General features: G+C 46.2%; 1 protein-coding gene across 6 annotated transcripts in view; it reads right to left on the reverse strand.

Annotated features, from left to right (window-relative positions):
* The window catches only part of CTSO (cathepsin O), a 49,606-nt gene that overhangs the window by 24,732 nt on the left and 5,073 nt on the right, over window positions 1–19,801 (reverse strand). For all 6 annotated transcript variants that reach the window (XM_078778579.1, XM_078778580.1, XM_078778581.1 and 3 more), the window contains 4 exons: window positions 12,590–12,698; window positions 12,365–12,507; window positions 8,053–8,220; window positions 229–350 (listed from right to left, as the gene is read on the reverse strand). In XM_078778579.1, coding sequence (XP_078634705.1) covers window positions 229–350; window positions 8,053–8,220; window positions 12,365–12,507; window positions 12,590–12,698 — 542 coding nt within the window. The remainder of the gene's footprint in view (window positions 1–228; window positions 351–8,052; window positions 8,221–12,364; window positions 12,508–12,589; window positions 12,699–19,801) is intronic.

A 19,801-nucleotide genomic window follows, 5' to 3' on the forward strand; every position in this document is an offset into this window, starting at 1 on the left:
TGCACATCTATAACTGACCTTCAGATACTTGTGCACTTTAATTGGTTCTGCACGTAGTTTCCAATCCGCTCACTTCCTCTACAGTTACCTTTGCTCGTGTAGCTCATATATCATGATAACATGTCTAAGTCTCCATCTCGTAACATCTCGCAACATGTTGGGTATTTCCTCCCATACCCATTTTGCAACGTTGGACAGCTACAACAAGTAGTGCCGAGTGATCTTTACCTGTAGCTTCTCCAGTAGTAGTTTTGGACACACACACCGGATGTAGAAGATGAGAAGTTTCTGCATGGACCAGCAGCGCCGACAAAGGGGTACCGAGAATCTTCCACCACCTGTACACGCGTCTGATAAGATAACAATACTGTTACGTTTGTGGGAATGTCAATAGTAGTCAGGTTCACCATGTTAACAAATATAATTTCGTTCAAAATTTTGGGAGATGAGCAAACCTGTACAATTTTGGAATCATCAGAGCATGGAGAATCCGAAAATCAATGTTGGCATTTGCACAGACACCTGCATGGCCGCCATTCTGGATTTTCAAAATGGCCGCCATAAAATACATATTTTGCACTATCTCTGCTTCTAGTCAACCTAGAAACTCAATTAAATATGCTAATCCTATGTTTTCTGGGTCAAGGAATCCAATAAAGGCCTCAAAATAGTGCTCAGGATTATAGAAAAGCAACAAACAAAGGTAATTGAAAACCATTGTCTTTATATTTGTGATATAACTATTACATAATACATGATATTGCAAGTCCTTTGAAGTTATAGGTATGGGTTTATAAAGCAAGAAAGCAGCCTTGTTAGTATCAGATTGAACTATAAGTCCTATACACAGGATCTACTCGGTCTATACCGTTCAGGAATATGCTTTTCCAGATCTTCATCACTGTCCTGAGTGTCATCTGGAAAGTCCTAAAAGTGAAGCAAGTGTTACGATTAGAAGTCTAATGATCCCACCAATGGTTTTCTTGACCCAGAAAACATAGGATTAGCATATTTAAATAAGATTCTAGGTTGACTCGAAGCCGAGATAGCGCAAATTATGTATTTTATGGTGGCCATTTTGAAAATCAAAAATGGCGGCCATGCAGGTGTCTGTGCAAATGCCAACATTTATTTTTGGATTCCCCATGCTCTGAATATTTAGTCTAGGGCGATTAGTAATTTCGTGTTTTTTGTTTGTTAAAATTGATTTAGCAATGGATTCTGCTTCAGAATATTATAGAGATGTAAAAAAAATAGGGTTCCATTTTTTCTTTTACGTCTAATAGGTAGTAATTCGAAGAAATCCAAGATGGCCGCCATAAAATTTGGAAAATACACTTTTGTGCATATCTTTGTATCTAGATATCATATAAACATGAATAATATGTCCTTTTATATGTTTTCAGACCCAAGGAAGCCATATCTGCCATTGTTTTTACAGAAAAATGCAAGGAAATTAAAATAGTGGGCAATATACCAGCCAAAATGGAGACGGCCGTCGTGAAATCGGATCGTATAATTTCCCAATTAGAATCGATTCAATAAACAATCTTCACTGATAACATTTATTTTGAATACACACACACGCACACACACACACACACACACACACACACACACACACACACGCACACACATACACACACCTAAACATAAACGATGAATGAACATAAACGATCACATAAACGAATGCCTCATTCATCCTCATCCATATCTATCACACGCGGTTCATTGATGTTTGCTTTGTTGTTACAACTGTAACCCACACACCCACAAACTTCAGTACAAGGAATATTGTTATTGCGACAGCTACATCTTCCCATACACCCTTTCTTGCACCCACAGTTCACGAGATTCATTATTGCTTCTGGGGCTGGAGGATTCAGGCATCGACTTGGGGCATAAACCCCATCATCCGAAAGTAACTGCCAACCATACTCGACAGGTGATGGAAGGGACGGATGGCTTTCTGCTGCCTTTCTCCATATCATTGCGATATAATGTGCTCGCTGAACGTGTAACTTTAGCGAACCAGTGGTAGGTGGAAGACTCTCTCCCTCAGCAGCACGGTTGGAGAATAAGAACCAGCGAAGCTCGTTTACTTTCGTGTGAACTTTAGACTTGTACAGCAGACAGACGAAGCGTTCCAGCTGGGAACACACTTCTGGTGACGGATCAGTTTGTCCCAAAGACTCCAGAGCCTCCCATATCTTGTTGTCACATGTCATGAAGACCTTAAAGCACCAGTCCTTGCTTTGGCTCACTGTGATTGGCGAGAAAAGTCCAGCCTCGACCCATGCCTGATCAATTCCACTCCCTTCCACGTATTTTCCTAATGCAGCTAAGGCCCAAAACACAACATGTAGCTCACCAGGTCGGAAGAGGAATTGCTTCCTGATGTCCTCGCGTTCCACCCACAGCTTCATCGCCAGGTCGTATAGCTGCAAATCGAGAGTCATGACTGTGATTGCCTCACTCCCCATAACACGAGTTGTGATGTTGTGAGCTCTCATCAGACCCGTGTACAGTGTATCATAGTCTGTAGGAGGCGACCTTATCAACGGAGGAACGAGAGCAACATTGGTCTTCTCACTGGACGAAGATAGCAAGGAATTGAAGGCTCCCCACGTCCCCGGAGCTGTGAGTTTGACGTCAACTTCTCCTTCTTCCTCGAAGTTCAGGCATCCAATCATCCAGGTCATATCGGTTTTCTTGTTCTTGTCTGTCTCGGGTTTTGATGTGAGCAGCTTGCAGTCGCTCTTTCTCTTCTCGGGTGCTGGCTTCTTGCAGGTCAACGTTTTACAGCCAACTGCATCATGTATCGTTTGAGCTTTTGATGACCGGTCAAGTTCAATTGGTGGTATCATGGGTGATTTCTCCGGTGATACAGGCTGGTAGATCGCAATTGCTGTACCATGAAGGGTATTCATCCCGCAAGGAGTTGACTCTAGAAAATCGATGTTGTCCATGGCAAACCAGACGAACGTGTCCTGAACCAACCATGGTGGTAGACAGATGCCTCCGGTGGACTCCATTTGCTTCAGTACGGAGTTGGCAATGCTGGTCTCAATCTCCATGACCTTTTTGTAGGAGATGGCGAGGTCCAGATGTGCAAGTTTCTCTACAAGCGCCTTGGATCGTGTGTTTTTGTGTATGTCGAGAGCTAGGCCCACACTCAATGGAGTTTCAAATCGTTGTTTGAATGATCCATCCTCGCTTCTTGGTTCGTACGATACCTGTCGGTCAGATTTATAAGCACCGACAAAGTGCTGCGCCAACAATGATGCACTCACACCAATGGAGTCCTCCCTGTTGCTATTTCCTACTTTCCTTGTTCCCATGACTGCATGCTTGCAGAAGATGTTGAGCATCGGGGGTGGCTTGTAATCAGCAAAGGTTCCATTAAATTTCCATGCTGGGGAAGATGCGATGTCTTTCCTCAATATTTTCGCAGCTCGCAAAAGTACTTTAAAATCGTCTTTGATGCTGTCTGCTGTAATTGTGCTTGATATCATGTGGTCTTTGAGCTTTGTGGAAAGAATCTGCTCTGGCTTTGTTTTGTTTGAGGGCCGGCTGAAATGAACATCGGCAATGTTGTCTAGGATCAATTGTTTCAGGTATGGCTTATAACTATGGTTGTCTGAGACCGGAAAGTCGTGCTCCTTAAGTAAATTGACATAGGTTACATGAATTTCATTCATATTCAGCACAGCATTTTCAGTAGTATCATTCAACGCAGTTTCAACAATTTCAATGAGTTCAAGGTCTGATAACACCTGACCAAAGTTAACATTGGTTGTTTCTGTTTGTTTTTCCGTCTTAACTATAGCACGTTTGGCCTTAACTACACATGGTAAATGATATTTCATGTCCTCAGCCATTGCTTGCAATGGGTCAGGCGAACTTATGACACTGTTCAGTCTCACTTTCAGATTGTCATTACTTGTTTCTTGGCCAATGTTTCTGATCTGGAGTCCCATGTTCTTTGTTGACACATTGTGTAGTTCACTTCCTCTGTCTTCCTGGCATATGACACATCTGAGCGCGTCAAATGTCTGTTCTCGGGAACACCTTCTGGATGTTGACGTGCTTTCCCCTAGATCACTAGAACTTGGTCGTCCTCTCTTTTTCAGTCGGATTTCTGCGGCACTGCCTGATGTTGTTCCTTTCTCAAACCTAGCCTTTGCTCGATCAATGTGCATCTTATTGGTAACATCTTTGTAACAAGCTTTATGGTAGCGGAGACCTTTTGCGAGCAATTCTTCAGCAGAGGAATATTGCAAACGTCTATTCAATGATGCAAACTTTGTTTCACCATACGTGTACTGTTCCTCAGCACCTGCCATCAGTTTCTCGACAGAGGAGAGTTTTGGTTTCGTTACAAAGGTTGTATAGTCTGTTTGCCCTATGGCCATTTGGCATACAAAACAAAGTCCGAAATCTACTGACTTCTCAATCTTCCTGGGTGGTGAGTCACTCATCTTGAAGGTAGGTGTAATTTTCTAGACACTCTTGAACTGTCGTCGGTCCTGCAAAGATAGATACTACTATTCAGATTCACATTTCGTCAACACAGTCAAAACCAGACCTTAACTAGATGGTGGAAACTTAATTAACCGATTTCATGCCGGCCGACCCCACTTTGGCTGGTATATGTCCACTATTTTATTTTCCTTGCATTTTTCTGTAAAAACAATGGCAGAAATGGCTTCCTTGCGTCTGAAAACATATAAAAGGACATATTATTCATGTTTATATGATATCTAGATACAAAGATATGCACAAAAGTGTATTTTCCAAATTTTATGGCGGCCATCTTGGATTTCTTCGAATTACTACCTATTAGACGTAAAAGAAAAAATGGAACCCTATTTTTTTTACATCTCTATAATATTCTGAAGCAGAATCCATTGCTAAATCAATTTTAACAAACAAAAAACACAAACAATATTGTTATGACATATGGGCCTGCACTAATTCCAAAAATGTATAGTTTTGCTAATCTCCAAAATTTTTGAACGAAAAAACAGTGAACCTGACTATAGTTTACAAATCGTGCATGGACGATTCGTGTCGTTTTGGGTGTATTGCATAAGAAATGCCAGTTCAGCTGTGGATCTGTTCAGCTGTGGACCTTTTCCTTTTTATTTTTCCTTTTTCTTAAAGTTTACCCCATATCCACTCCCTTTACGCCACGTGATTTTCACTGTTGGTGATGGTGCACAAAACAACTTTGGAATGGATTCAACCCTTTTCTTTCAAGCAAGAAAGTACGGGGCAGTCAGGAAGAAGAAGAGCATCTCTTGGCGGTGAGGTAAAAACGAATGTTTGCTCGTGGTGTGAACGGCTTCATTGAGCTTGTTGGTGTGAGGGACTCTATCTCTACGAACTTTCTGAAGGATTCAGTGTGCATGAAGCAGGTGTACAAAAAGGAAAAGAGCAAAAAAGAAAAAAGTATTCTGTGGAAAAGGCACTTCTTGGGTCTCTGTGGAGACGATCGGTCTTCATGCTGTGATCAAGCTCGGCGTGCGCTATATGAAGGAGTCGACCTCGATGAACATCCTGACCTGAGGTATTTGCTGTGTTGTATGAAGGAGGTTGACGAAAGGTAAAGGATCAAGGGAGAAAGGAATCGCAGAGCGTGATGACTGGTCCATTCACATTTGTTCCCGCCAAGCCCCGCTCCGACGAGCATCGATGAACCTTTGTTCTCACCAAGCCCCGCTCTGACGAGCATCGATGAACCTTTGTTCCCACCAAGCCCCACTCTGATGAGCGTCGATGAAACTGCCCTTCAAATAGGCCTGAACCCCATTCCATTTCCAATCCTCATATCCCGTTTTATTTCAATTCCCTGCGAATATTTTTTTCATTTGCTTCCTTTCCTTTCCCTTCCCTGGGTTAGATAGAGGGTCCGTGTATGTGATGTTGTGTCAGCCTTTCGTATCGGATGTATAGGGCCCGTGTTAATGCAGTCTGTCATTATTAATTCCGTCCTCATACTTGTATGATTTGCTTGTTTCGTTTTGCATTTTTTAAAGTAAATTGATTGTATTTCATTTTGTTTGATTGACATTTTTCGGAACGGGTTGCAAGCCTCCCCTGAGCCAACAGTGAGGGAATCGAGACCCGAGAGCCTCTACTCCTTGCATTAAACCAAATGTTCAAGCTTCCAACAACCGCTCGGTCAGCTTGCGGGCCTTGGGCCGGCGGGTTGAGGATAGGACTTACGGTCGCTGACATTAGTCACTGTAACACTTAGTCGAGAGTGACGTTTGGGACTCTGGTCCTCATCCCCGTCACCTGCAACAATACGTTCGTCACTGGTAGATCTGGACCGTGAGAGCTGTTATGGCGGCTTGTTGCACACAAACCGTGAAACGGTCCATCGGTCGTATCGGTGTCTGAGAAACCAAAAAACATGGGGGTGAGAGGGGTAATTGTAATCTGCTCTGTCCGTCCATCCATTACGCTGTCTCCTCAAACGGTTGTGTGGATGTTCACCAGACTTGGTAGTTGTGATCGCCACACGGCACGAAGTTGTGAGAGCCCCATCTTTTAACTCTAAATGTGATATTGGGACATTCCTGGTGGAACCTTTTGCCATATTTAAACTTTTGTTCAGGTGGTAAGTGTATACCATAGTACGTACATTTAAACCTTACTCTGCCCATAAATTATGTATAATCTATGTATATAATGCCATTGTCTATGTGTAGCTGTCTGTCTGCCTTTGTTCTATGCACAGCCACATATTTTAAGTTACACACTCCAAACTCGGGCTACAAATACCAGGTGTACCAGAAAGTAATTTCATTTTTCAAAGAGGAATACACAGCTTACAAAACGATATTACTTTCCAGTGCACGTAAGACAACCTTGTGTGGTGGTAACAACGGCTATGTGGTGCAGGGAAGTGGGGGGCCTGGTGGGGGGGGGGGGGCGTAAATTCTCTATGTAAATGTGTACCGTGTAGCACCACAGGGTATTACGATTTCCTTCATTACCTGGGCAACGCTGAGGTGAAATCACTCTCTTTGCACGGGTAAATTTGTCCTACTTCCCTTCTCTGCCCCTTCCACTCCCAAAAATGGAGGGGCCTGTCAAAGTACACCCCTCCACCCCCCTAAAAGATGTATATGCAATATATCTCTCCCCTTCCACCTCCCTCCACCAGCCTCGTTATCCTTCTCCTCCCTCTTTCCCCTTCACCCCCCCTCCCCCCCCAACCCTTCCCTTTCTAGCAGCAACGGCCGTAAAGACTAATTGGTCAGTCAGCGAAGCAAAGGGTAAGCTCTTCTTGTGTGTTCATAAACATTATTAGTTAGGCAGCTTAGCAATTTTGGGGGGAACGACTTTACAAAAGTACCATTTTTATTTTAGTGGTTCATTGGACCATATGCAATAGAATTAGGACCGGAGGCAAGACATATACAGTGTTTGACTTTTGCGCAAATACGACTCGCACAGCATAATATCGAGCAATACATTTATGCAAATAAATCATCAGCTATTGGAGTTAGACTAAAATCGTAAATACATAAATTGCTGGACAAATTACCTTGAACAACATGTCTGTTCTAAAGCTATATTGTCATTACATCCTTGTAGTTGCGTACATGTTAGATATATGAGAGGTGCGCGAGTCACAAGTATAACACATTTGTATAAACACTCGGTATTATATTACTAATTATTATTACATGGAAGCGTAAGATTTGTTATGCAGGCATGCATAAGTTTTACAAATAACACTGCATGTAATGAAATAAAAGTTAGCCTCCTTGTTGAAAATATATACATAATTGGTTTTTGTCCTTGGTTTTTGTCCAATAAAAAGGTGAAGAACACTGTATATTTCTTGCCTCCGGTCCTAAATCTATTGTATATGGTCTAATGGACCACCAAAATAAAAATGGCGCTTTTGTCAAGCCGTTCCCCATTTTCGATAAATATGCTGCTAAGCTGCCTGACTATATTCAATGTAGGAGGTAAAACGTCATCGTATGAAATCGAGGCTGATATGGCCGCATGAGGATCGTGAGGATTTACCTGATTCAACCATTTCAAAGCCAGGAGGACATGACCTCCACTGCAGCCATAGTTGTTCCTTGAGCAGTCCAACACTTGCTGCTCACTCAAGGCCTTCAAGGGTCGGCCAGAACGTACTGCAGCACTCTCGAGTAGCTCCACACAGGAGAACGCCCAACAACCACCACACTGCAGCACAACACACCATGAAACAACCAACCACCACCACACTGCAGCACAACACACCATGTGTTACGGATTCGTCACTTCCGTTGTTGTGGTTTTCATCCACTGTAAACATTTTTGGTTCCATGTACTATTATTGTTATCGTTTAAGTGAAATAGAGATTACTGTTTTCAAAAGGTAAAAAAATTAGTGTTTTAAAAGAAACCGCAAACCGGATCGGGAACCGGACGAAGAAGGGGAGGAAGAAGAAGAGGAAAAGGGGGCGAGTGAATGAGGTTTTGAGCAAACGCTGGCGAACGGGAGTCACTAGCGAACTTTGGGTTTCCTGGGAAAGGGATTCCTGCGACAGAGTTGTTATCTGCGTGACAGGTTTTGCGGTTGATTCCGAAGAGAATCATTGGAGTGCCGTTACGTCTCGAACGGACCGTTGGCCATTTTACCTCGCGCTGGATTTTCGCATCGCTCCAGGTTTTTCACCTCGCTTCAACCATTCCACCGCATCCAGACGTTAACCTGGTGTGTGTGTGTAACGTGGATTTTGAGTGTGAATTTGCGGTTCGCCGTGTGGGGAGCCGTTGAACGTCCATACTCGAAGGTGTGATTTCCCAGCCGCCTCTTGAGGACACTTTTGCCTATCTTTGGCAGTGTGACTGTCAACCGAGCGGGATTCTGGTCTCGATACAACATCGTTCTGACGATCAGTGGTGCGTGGATCGACCTTGGTTTGAAGCTGGGACAGAGACATTGGGAATGTTATTTTCGCTCACTTGGAGCACAGTTAGTTAGTTATATTGTACGAAACTGATGGTACCATCATAGGAATGACATATTGGTTGTACAATTGATTAATATTATTATTGTACTGTTATTCTTGTGTGACCTTAATACAATACTTGTTTGTTGGTAACAATTAGTGTGGTTTCACCATTTTTTTTTTTATTTTTTTTTTGTATACAAGATCGAGATTGATCTTTGACACAGAATAACACATCTTTCTGCCGTGACTCCTCTCGGGGCTCGGAGGTACACCGGGACCGGGGTTTGGGGAGGAGCACGTAACACATGAAACAACCAACCACCACCACACTGCAGCACAACACACCATGAAACAACCAACCACCACCACACTGCAGCACAACACACCATGAAACAACCAACCACCACCACACTGCAGCACAACACACCATGAAACAGCCAACCACCACCACACTGCAGCACAACACACCATGAAACAACCAACCACCACCACACTGCAGCACAACACACCCAACCACCACCACACTGCAGCACGACACACCATGAAACAACCAACCACCACCACACTGCAGCACAACACACCATGAACCACCAACCACCACCACACTGCAGCACAACACACCCAACCACCACCACACTGCAGCACAACACACCATGAAACAACCAACCACCACCACCACACTGCAGCACAACACACCATGAAACAACCAAGCACCACCACACTGCAGCACAACACACCATGAAACAACCAACCACCACCACACTGCAGCACAACACACCATGAAACAACCAACCACCACCACACTGCAGTACAACACACCCAACCACCACCACACTACAGCACAACACACCCTGAAACAACCAACCACCACCACACTGCAGCACAACACACCATGAAACAACCAACCACCACCACACTGCAGCACAACACACCATGAACCAACCAACCACCACCACCACACTGCAGCACAACACACCATGAAACAACCAACCACCACCACACTGCAGCACAACACCGTGAAACACCCAACCACCACCACACTGCAGCACAACACACCATGAAACAACCAACCACCACCACACTGCAGCACAACACACCCAACCACCACCACGCTGCAGCACAACACACCATGAACCAACCAACCACCACAACACTGCAGCACAACACACCATGAAACAACCAACCACCACCACACTGCAGCACAACACACCATGAAACAACCACCACCACCACACTGCAGCACAACACACCATGAACTCATCAACTACCACAACACTGCAGCACAACACACCATGAACTCATCAACTACCACAACACTGCAGCACAACACACCATGAACTCATCAACTACCACAACACTGCAGCACAACACACCATTAACTCATCAACTACCACAACACTGCAGCACAACACACCATGAACTCATCAACTACCACAACACTGCAGCACAACACACCATGAAACAACCAACCACCACCACACTGCAGCAGAACAGCTCGGGTGCCGATGATAGCTCACCTTCTCTTCTTACACCCGGGGCCGTCTTAAGGCTTGGGCACACTGGGCAGTTGCCCAGGGGCCCCACGATTCTAGGGGCACCATGCTGCCATATTGTTCATGAGAGATCTCTTGGCAGAGTGGATAATTACTCGACCCCTCCGTGGAAAGGCCTGGGATTAAGTTATGAAATAAGACTGTAGCAGATTACATTTCATTTTATATGCAAATGGTATAATATGCATCAACGCTATTTCATTAGGATTTCCACTCATCAAATATGTCTGGACGCCATACTGGATTGCAGGCACGGATCCGTCAACGGAATGAGTTCGCCATCTATGTCCCCTGTGCTGGACACAGCCTCTACTTCGTGGGAGTAAAAGCGGCAGAGTGTTGTCTGCAGATTGTAAAACTCTTTGACTTTGTTCAGCGTCTGTATTCCTTTTTCTCGGCTTCTACACATCGATGGAATGTTTTGGCTTCATCTTTCGGAAAAGATCATATTGTGGTCAAGCGTCTGTCTGACACGAGATGGTCGCCACATTTTGATGCTGTCCATGCTCCGCATAGAGGTTCCGAGAAAATTAAACATGCACTGGATTCGGTATCAGCTGACACTGACCAGGAGGTGAACACAAGGCGAGAGGCAGACGGATTGAGCGAGAAAATAGAGAACCTGGAAACGATTTTTCTGACAATTCTTTGGAACGACATTCTCGAAAGAGTGAGCAAAATAAGTAAGGTCCTGCAGTCAAAAGATGTGGACTTACTTGTTGCCGTGAATCTTCTTGAGTCTCTGAAAACGTATCTTCAGGAAACTGGAGACAAATTTAGTGAATATGAACTGAAGGCCAGGAGTAGGTGTCCAGATTCGGATTACAGCGATGTGAATAAACGGGTGCGAAAGCGAAGTGTACATCTTACTACATATGACGGATCAGAAGAAGAGATACTTCTAAACAAAAGTGAAAAGTTCAGGGTGGAAACATTCCTTCCTGTTCTGGACTCTCTGAACTCTGACCTGACAAAACGTGCAGATGCTTATTCATGGATTGGAAATCTGTTTTCCTTTTTCAGTCAATTGAAATCGATTGGTTCTGATGAGTTAACCAAAAAGTGTGAACACTTGGCTAATGTGTATCACAAAGACCTTGATCATGGTGACCTTCTCAATGAATGCCAGCAACTCAAGCCACTCCATGGTTCTTGATGAAAATTGTGAGACTCTTCCTGCGTTGTACAGAAAAATAATTTCGTACAACTTGAAGTGTGCGTTTCCCAATGTTGAAATTGCACTCAGAGTGTTCATGTGCATGATGGTGACCAACTGTACAGGGGAACGTTCCTTTTCAAGATTGAAGCTCACAGAGAATCGGCTTCGCTGCACAATGCGGCAGCAGTGCTTTCACTCATGTGCATGGAAATGACGTCCTGAAGACCATCGACTTCAAGCCAATTATAAATCGATTCTCTGCAAAGAAATTTCGCAAACGTTATAATAATAAATAATTCGTACTGTACCATCTCCGTCTGTACGGTGTACCAATTATTATCATTTATATGTTGAAATGTTTTTTTTTCAAGGCCTATGTTATATTGTTCAAAAGTTTGTGTTGATTAATCCTCGCTTTACAGCATGTTTTTTTTAATGTTTAAACACTGATTTTGTTGAAAGTACCAATAAATCTATAGGTTTCATTTTATTGACCGTTTACATTTTTATTCCCGTGGGTGGGAAGGGGCCCCAGTGGATTGCTTTGCCCAGGGCCTACAATGCTCTTAAGACGGCCCTGCTTACACCTTATCCTCTAGTTGATCTTTCAATCTGCGAACCTCTTTTTTTTTTACTCCCAAGTCACATGAACATCTTAAGCGACCGGACACACTTACTGATTTCTGGTCCTTCACTGCAGTAATCGCTCCTTTCTCTCGCCAATCAAATCGTGCAGGAAGCGAGTCAAGCGTTCCATCTCGAATCTCGGATGCCAACGGCTGCCTGGGGGCGACGGAGGCTCGTCCCAAACCCAGGTAACCTGTGAAAGGGTCAAAATCAGGTTACCGCCTCGTTTCTGATTATCGGAGCCGGGGTTTGTGGTTTGGGGCCTTTAGTCATACCTTCAAACTCTGGTGCGCTGAGGTCTGAAAATATCGTGACTCCATATCTCGCGACACCGCTCGCATTCCCCGAAAGGAAGTTCAATCGCTCGTATCGCCGCAAACTCTCCTATAGGATGTGAAAACGAGTGTTTAAAAGCTTTATATAACACCACAGCACCACATGGTGGAGTTTAAACTCCATGTGGAGTTTAAGGGTTAGGCCATATTTACAAGATTTATGTGTGAGGGACATGAAAGACATGGAAAATTGCGTACAATTGGGTTAAAAAATGAACAATGGCCGCCAGTCGGCCATCTTTGGTCGGATTACAAAACAAAATCTTCTGCATATGTATACTCATGTGTTGTCTTCATGCCAAGTTTGAACAAAATCTGCCCATGCATGTCTGAGAAATCGCTGGAGACACGTTTAAGTGACAAAATGGCCGCCAGTCGACCATCTTGAATCTGATCTCGACAGAAAAAACGACGTCTGTGTGACCTGCCATCGCACCGAGCCTTACTGGCTTCACCTCACCGGTTGTTGCACCGTTCCACTACAAACCAGATGCATCATGGTCGTTTTTTCCACCACTGTCCAAATAGGTGTCGATCACCGACGAATCCGCATATCTGGTGAAGCTGTTCATGGCGAATCTTTTCCGAACATGTCCCATGTTATGGCGCCCGTAACATGTGAAATCTCGAAACCGACAATTCTCCGGGCAATGATTTCCTCCACGCTCCACACCATTTGTATGGACATCCCGACAATCCACAAGTCTTGCATATAGATCCACGAGGATCGCAAAATGGCTTTCCCGCCATTCTCCCGACCGGTGCACAAAATGGAGCTCTCGCCATTTTGAGAGTCACGTGGCTTTATGAATGAAATGTTCTGCTAACAGTAGCAGCTCCTTTAAATCGTCCTGACGTCTCCGTTCCCTCTGCCAGTAACAGGTTCCTCCTTTTTTTCCTCGTCGATTGCATTTGCCGCCATTAATGCATCACATCTGTCCATGTCGTCATCAAATCACTCGACCTTCTCATCGAAGGCGCCAATATTTCCAAACACAGCCATGCTCCGCGTTTTCCCAAACATTCAACGACCCTCGTCGCCAATTTGTTGTGTCCTGGATAAGCGAATACGCCAAGTACTCCAGTCTACGTAGTAGGGAAGCCATGAACAAAGTGATTTATTCACGAAGACTGCACACCTGGAAGCACCCAGGAGATGTTCCCAGAAATACATTCGAGTTTGTTATGATCAATGAGGAACATGAATAGCATCAAAAACACCTACACCTACTCAGGTGCATACATCAATTCAGATCACTGCGTCAATGAATGACCGAGCCGTAATCCCCTTAGAATTAACACCAGGGGGGTTGATTCGGCCTCTCAACCTTCCGAGGTCGGCAAATCGAGCACCAGTTCACTGGTAATTCCCTATGTGTCCCAAGAGGGTTGGTGGCAGGAAGGGCATCCGGCCATAAAACATTGCTTCAAAAAGGGGACCAAGGTGCCCAAAAGAGGCCAGCCCCTGCTCTGTGGGGGAAAATGGCCTCTAAAGGTGATATATATATATATATATATTGTTGCGAATATGGAATTTGGCCTCCATATCCGCTTGTAAATATTCCCCTATTTTCTCCAATACTCCCCAACTTTCCCCAATCCCCCATTCCCTAGTCCCATTGCATGTAAACAACAATCAGTAGAGCCGACCTTCCCCTTATTCCCCCATTAAATGTCGTGCCCAGGTCCACCGCACCACACGTAGACAACTTTCGGACATCTTCCTAGTTATTCTTAATCTATGTCAGTTAAGGCCTCGTTTCCATTAATTATGACTCTTCGTTGCACCAGAATGTGATTATATGGCATCAGTAGTGAGTTTAGGACCTTTCCCATACCTCCTCCCATCTTCTTCCCCAAACAACAACAATAACAACAACTACAACAACAATTACAACTACAACAACAACTACAACAACAATTACAACTACAACAACAACTACAACAACAATTACAACTACAACTACGACTACAACAACAGAGGGGCGGGGAGTGTGCGTCCTCACACCGGCTCGGTTACCCGCCATGACCATGCGCTCCACGGCGTTACCCCGAAGGGGCTGGCTGTCAGCTCCTCGTCAGGGGCGGAGCCAGTAACCCCCCCACGCACCCAATGAGAAGCAACGTGCCGATTCCATCTGGGGCGGAGCTAACGAGCCGAGGGCGTGTCACTCCCCGCCGGATATACGCGGCCCCGCGCCGGATGTGACGTCAGATGCGCCTCAGCTTGGAGAGAGAAGCCACCGCCACCCCCAGCGCGACGATACCTCCCCGCATCTTTGGACCGGACCGGACCGTACTGTACCCTGCCCCGAGCCCAGGAGGACCTGGAGCCATCGATCCTGCCTTTCCTAGCCATCAAACCCCCGTGTGAGTCAGCCGTTGTCCCGTTTGTCTGTCGTCTGTCCGGGGTTAATATAAGAGTGTGTCTAAGTGCCTGTCTTCCTGTAATATACCTCTAGCCCCTGTAATCTGACCTTTCCGTACGAATATAATCTCCTCCGGAGGTCTTGAGAATACGAAACATTGGTGTCGTATTGTGTTATTGTAATCCAGCCGGGTGTCTTCTTTTTCTTATTGAGCCAGCATCGCGCGACTAGTCAACGTTCGGGCACAATCGGGTAACTTGTGCAGACGTGGTCATACCATAAAACCGCTCGGTAAATAACATCCAAGCCACGTCTGTAACAATTGGTTGTCAGGAGTTGGATTCGAACCTGGGACTAAATTTATTTAGCCCAAATTTTGGAACACCAATTGTACTATTAGAGTAACAATTGGTGTCGAGGAGTGGAATTCGAACCCGGGACTAAATTTATTAGGCCCAAATTGGTAACAAGTAGAATCGATTCGGAGCGCGTTTCCCGCGCGAAATTATAACGGCGAAATTTGAATTTGTTTTACGAAAATAAAATAAAAAACCGAATTTTGAAAGTCGCGCTATGGCGGGTCAAGACGGCTGGGGTCCGGTAGGGGAGAGTGAGGCAGGGTCGGTCCAGGACCAAATTGAGGGACATGAGGGACATGAGGAGAGCGAAACAGCTGGGGTAGCAGGTGCACAAAATGGCGCTCTCGCGCACGATGCTTCGGGCGCGCAAAAAGGCGCCTCGCTGGTCACCGTGCCCGCGACCGAAGTAGCGCCGCTGGGAAGATTGGAACTTTTTTTTATACAAATGACGGCCCTTATGGAAAAGAATAGTGAGCGATTGGAAAACCAAATGGGGGTAATGGGGAACCGGATGGATGCTCAGAGTGAGCAAATGAGGGTTGATAGTGGGCGATTAGAGGGCCAAATGAGGGGTACCGGTGAGAAGTTAGACAATAATTTTGAGGAGTTAGACAAGAAAATTGGGAAGTTAGACAATAATTTTGAGGAGTTAGACAAGAAAATTGGGAAGTTAGACAATAATTTTGAGGAGTTAGACAAGAAAATTGGGAAGTTAGACAATAATTTTGAGGGGTTAGACAACGGGATAAAAGAGGTGAAACATGGGTTAACGGGGGTAGAAAATAGAATGGCTGCCCAGGAGAATCAGATAGAGGGAGTGAAAAATGGGTTAGAGGGGTTAGAAAACAGTATGGAAGGCAAATTGAGGGACATGAGGGACCAAGCGGAAAGGGAAGTTAAACAAATGGAGCAGCAGATAGAGGGGGTCAGAATGGGGGTAGAAACCAAACTGGATGCTCACAGGGAGGAAATGGAGCAGATGAGGGTGGCATCTGGGCAGGAGATGCAAGTGATGGGAGAGGAGATCAGAAGAGGAGTGAGTGAGGAGGTCGGAGGAGTGCGCGAGGAGGTGAGGCACTGTAAGGAGCACATGGAGAAGGAGGTGAGAAAGGGGACTGTAAAGTTACAAGGGGGCATAGAGGACCTGACGCAGGAGGTGGAGCAGCTGACGGTGGGACAAACGGAGTTAGTGGAGCAGGTTCAAAGGAACACTGCGGTATTAGGAGGGTTAAAAGCGACACAAAACGACATAAAAAACGACTTGATAGCGACAAAGAGGCAGTGTCAGACGGTACGTGAGGGACTGACAACGAGGTGATAGAGGTAATGGAGACGAAGGACCGGCAGGTGAGGACGCACCTGGAAACGGTCAAGGTAGCCTTGGAGGACGAGCTTGAGGAGACGTACCGGGGAATGAAAGAGGTGAAGCAGAAACTAGAAGAAGTGGAAGAAGGGATGAGCGAAATTAAGAAGCGACGGAGAGGGGATAAGAAAGAAATAAAAGAGGAGATAAAAGAATTGGTCCAAAGTCTGTGTTTGGATCGTGATGATGTGCTCATTAACCGAATGAGGGATTCGCAGGTGATGGAGGAGAAGCGAAGAGGAAGAGGACCCGGTGTAAGTGGTGACCAATATGGTCGTGCGTATGATGCGCCAGGGGATTTAAGAAGCTTGGGGGTCGAGATGGACCCGGGTGTTCGTGAGAGGCCGTTGGTGAAGTGTGCGACAGGTCTGGTGTGCGAAAGAGGAGGTGTGCGAGAAAGTCCGACTCTGGGGTGTGTGAGGAAAAAGTGCGTGCCAAGGAGTGAGTGTGCTGGCAAGAGTGAGTCGGTCGTAGCGCATGTGCGAGGGGGCACATGGAAGCGCGGTGTGGTGAGTGTTACAGAGGGTGTAACGGGAGAGTGTGCGCGAGAAAGGTGTGTAACGGACAGGTGCATGGGGAAAGAGTGCGCTGTCAAGAGTAAGGGTGAGTGCGCTGTCAGGAATGGAGGTGAAAGTAGTGAGAGTGACATGGAGCGTGAGTTAGTTGTGACAGGTGAGAGAGGATGTACACCTGGGATGGAAGGATGCACACCTGGAATGGTAGAGCGTGAGTGGGAATGCACGCTGGAGTTGGTGGTGAGGCACGTGGTTGGGTGTGCGAATGAGGGCACACCTGTGATTGTCACAGAGGAGGTGACCGAGGAGGGGGCGCGAAGCGGTGTATTGGTGAGGTGTGCGAGCAACGAATGTGTGCCGAAGTGTTCGGTGGTCAGGTGTGTGACCAAGGCTGTGAGTGGAATGAGGGTACCTGGGTGTGTAAGGAAAGGTACGAAGAGCATGGAAACGGCTGGATGTGTGAGCAAGGAACGGGCTGCGGGGTGTAAGCATGCAGGTGAAGCATCGACGTTAGACGGGGTAGAGTGTAGAACGACTTATAGCCGAATCGGGCCCTCGGTGCGTGCTGGGCCTCGCTTTGAACGGCCGCGTCTGTGCTCCACTAGGCGGAGCGGGCGGCTGGATAGGAAGGGTCGTTATGGCGACCACGTTTTGTTGAGGCATGCCGGCAGGTCGAGATCGGGACATTGGATGGCTCCACGCCGAGGTGATGTGTGGGATCTCGGCACGGGTAAACCCCCGTCCCTGCACCGAGTACCGGACGTGTCCAGCCGCTGGCACAAAACAACCAGCATCCATTGCTTGGCTTTACGAAGCCGGGCTTTGGACAGGAATTGGCGCACCGAGAGGTATTAGTGAGTCGACTGGGTGATGAGGTTAGTGTTTTGGACCCAAAATTAGAGAAAAACAAAATTTGATGATTGGCAAGGGATTGGCAGTAGTGATTGGCAGATGATGGGCAGTGATTGGCAAATTTTTAATTTGTTGAAATTTGATGTGCAAAATTGGTAGTGAGAGACCCCCGATGTGGTGGGATGGCAAATCCACCATCCCTCACAGGTGGGGGCAAAGGAGCAATAGCTTATGGGGTGTATGGCAGTGAAAACTAGCCCGGGTGGGTTAGGTTATATTGATAGGGCCCTAGAAGATGACATTAGGTGACGTTAAGATTAGTTAGTGACTGATACCTGTAGTGGGGACGCAGGTAGATTAGTATGGATGATAATGACGAGGGAGCGCAATAGTTTAAAGGGACGACTGGGAAGCGCAAGTTTCAGAAGGGAGTAGTTAGCTGAGATGATGCCGTGTTTGTGAGAATTGAACAGGTGTGATTGCACAGGTGTGCAACTGGACAGGTGTGTGGAGCAGTGTGTGAGTAATGAGTGTTGTGGATCAGCGCGAATGCGCTTGGGGAGAGAAGGGTGCAGGTGGCACCAAGTGTGAGAGCACAGGTGTGCAAGTACAGGTGTGTGGAGAGAGTTGGAGTAAGTGGTACGGAGTGGTGTGCATGGTGCGAAGGTGTGGATGGGGGAAGAGTGGACCCCTTTCACGAATACCCGGGGCGGGTAGTGTAAGTGTTAGGTAGAGGGTATAGGTAAGTTGTGGTTGGATATTGGCATTTGTGGTGCGGTTGCAGAATGGTGTTGTGAATGGGTGCATTAGTGTTGTGGAAATGGCGGGGCGTGTAGCCTGTTAGTGTGTGTAGTTGGTTGGGCACTCCACCACTGTGAGGATGTCGGCCAGGTGAGGCCGCAGGTGGGCTCTGGGAGCCGGTAGAGTTGTGGATGGGGCCCGAGGATCCGGAGGATGGACCCGGGTAGCCCAGTGCCAGAGAGGGCACCGAGTGGGGAGAGTGCCAGAGGGCCTTCCCCTGGTAGTTAGGTTAGGGTAAGGAGCAGGTAAGCTCGGAGGCAACTGCAGTGGTGGAGGTGTGCAGGTGGGTAGACCCACTGGGAGAGGTACACGTCTCAGCCCAGAAATTGTACGAGGGCACCGGGAGATGAATCGGGGGAGTGAGACCCCAAATTGAAGAGCACCACAGTTTGGCCAATGGGAATTGGTTTTTAGAACCCATAGTGTAAGAGGGCCAATGGTTTGGCCGGAGAAAGACCCCGGGTAGTGTAAAGTTGTTAAAGTCATTTAGGAGATAGTTAGGATTGATGAACCTGTCGCACCATACGCAGCCACTTACCTGTGGTGATGATGATGACTCCACACCTGTGTTTTCTTTGTTTGTGTTGCAGAAATGAGAATTGCTGTTGGATTTGTGAGACGCATCACGACGTGGATGAGACATTGGGGTGATTCCATCTCTCCCTCCCTAGGAGGGACTGATGATGAATTGGTGATGGCAAATTTTGATGTTGAGTTGAAAATGGCAAATTTGATTGGTTAGGAGGGAGAGAAGACGAATTTGGTATATGGGAGGAACGGGGAAGACAGTAGGGATGTTTGTTGATTTGTAAAGTAGATGTTTATGGGTAGTGTTGTGTTGTGTGGATACAGTAAGGGGTAAGGAAGGGGCCATGTAGGTTACCTGGTGGGGG

Source organism: Myxine glutinosa, chromosome 5 (genome assembly GCF_964187855.1).
Source record: "Myxine glutinosa chromosome 5, kmMyxGlut1.1, whole genome shotgun sequence".
Classification (NCBI taxonomy): domain Eukaryota; kingdom Metazoa; phylum Chordata; class Myxini; order Myxiniformes; family Myxinidae; genus Myxine; species Myxine glutinosa.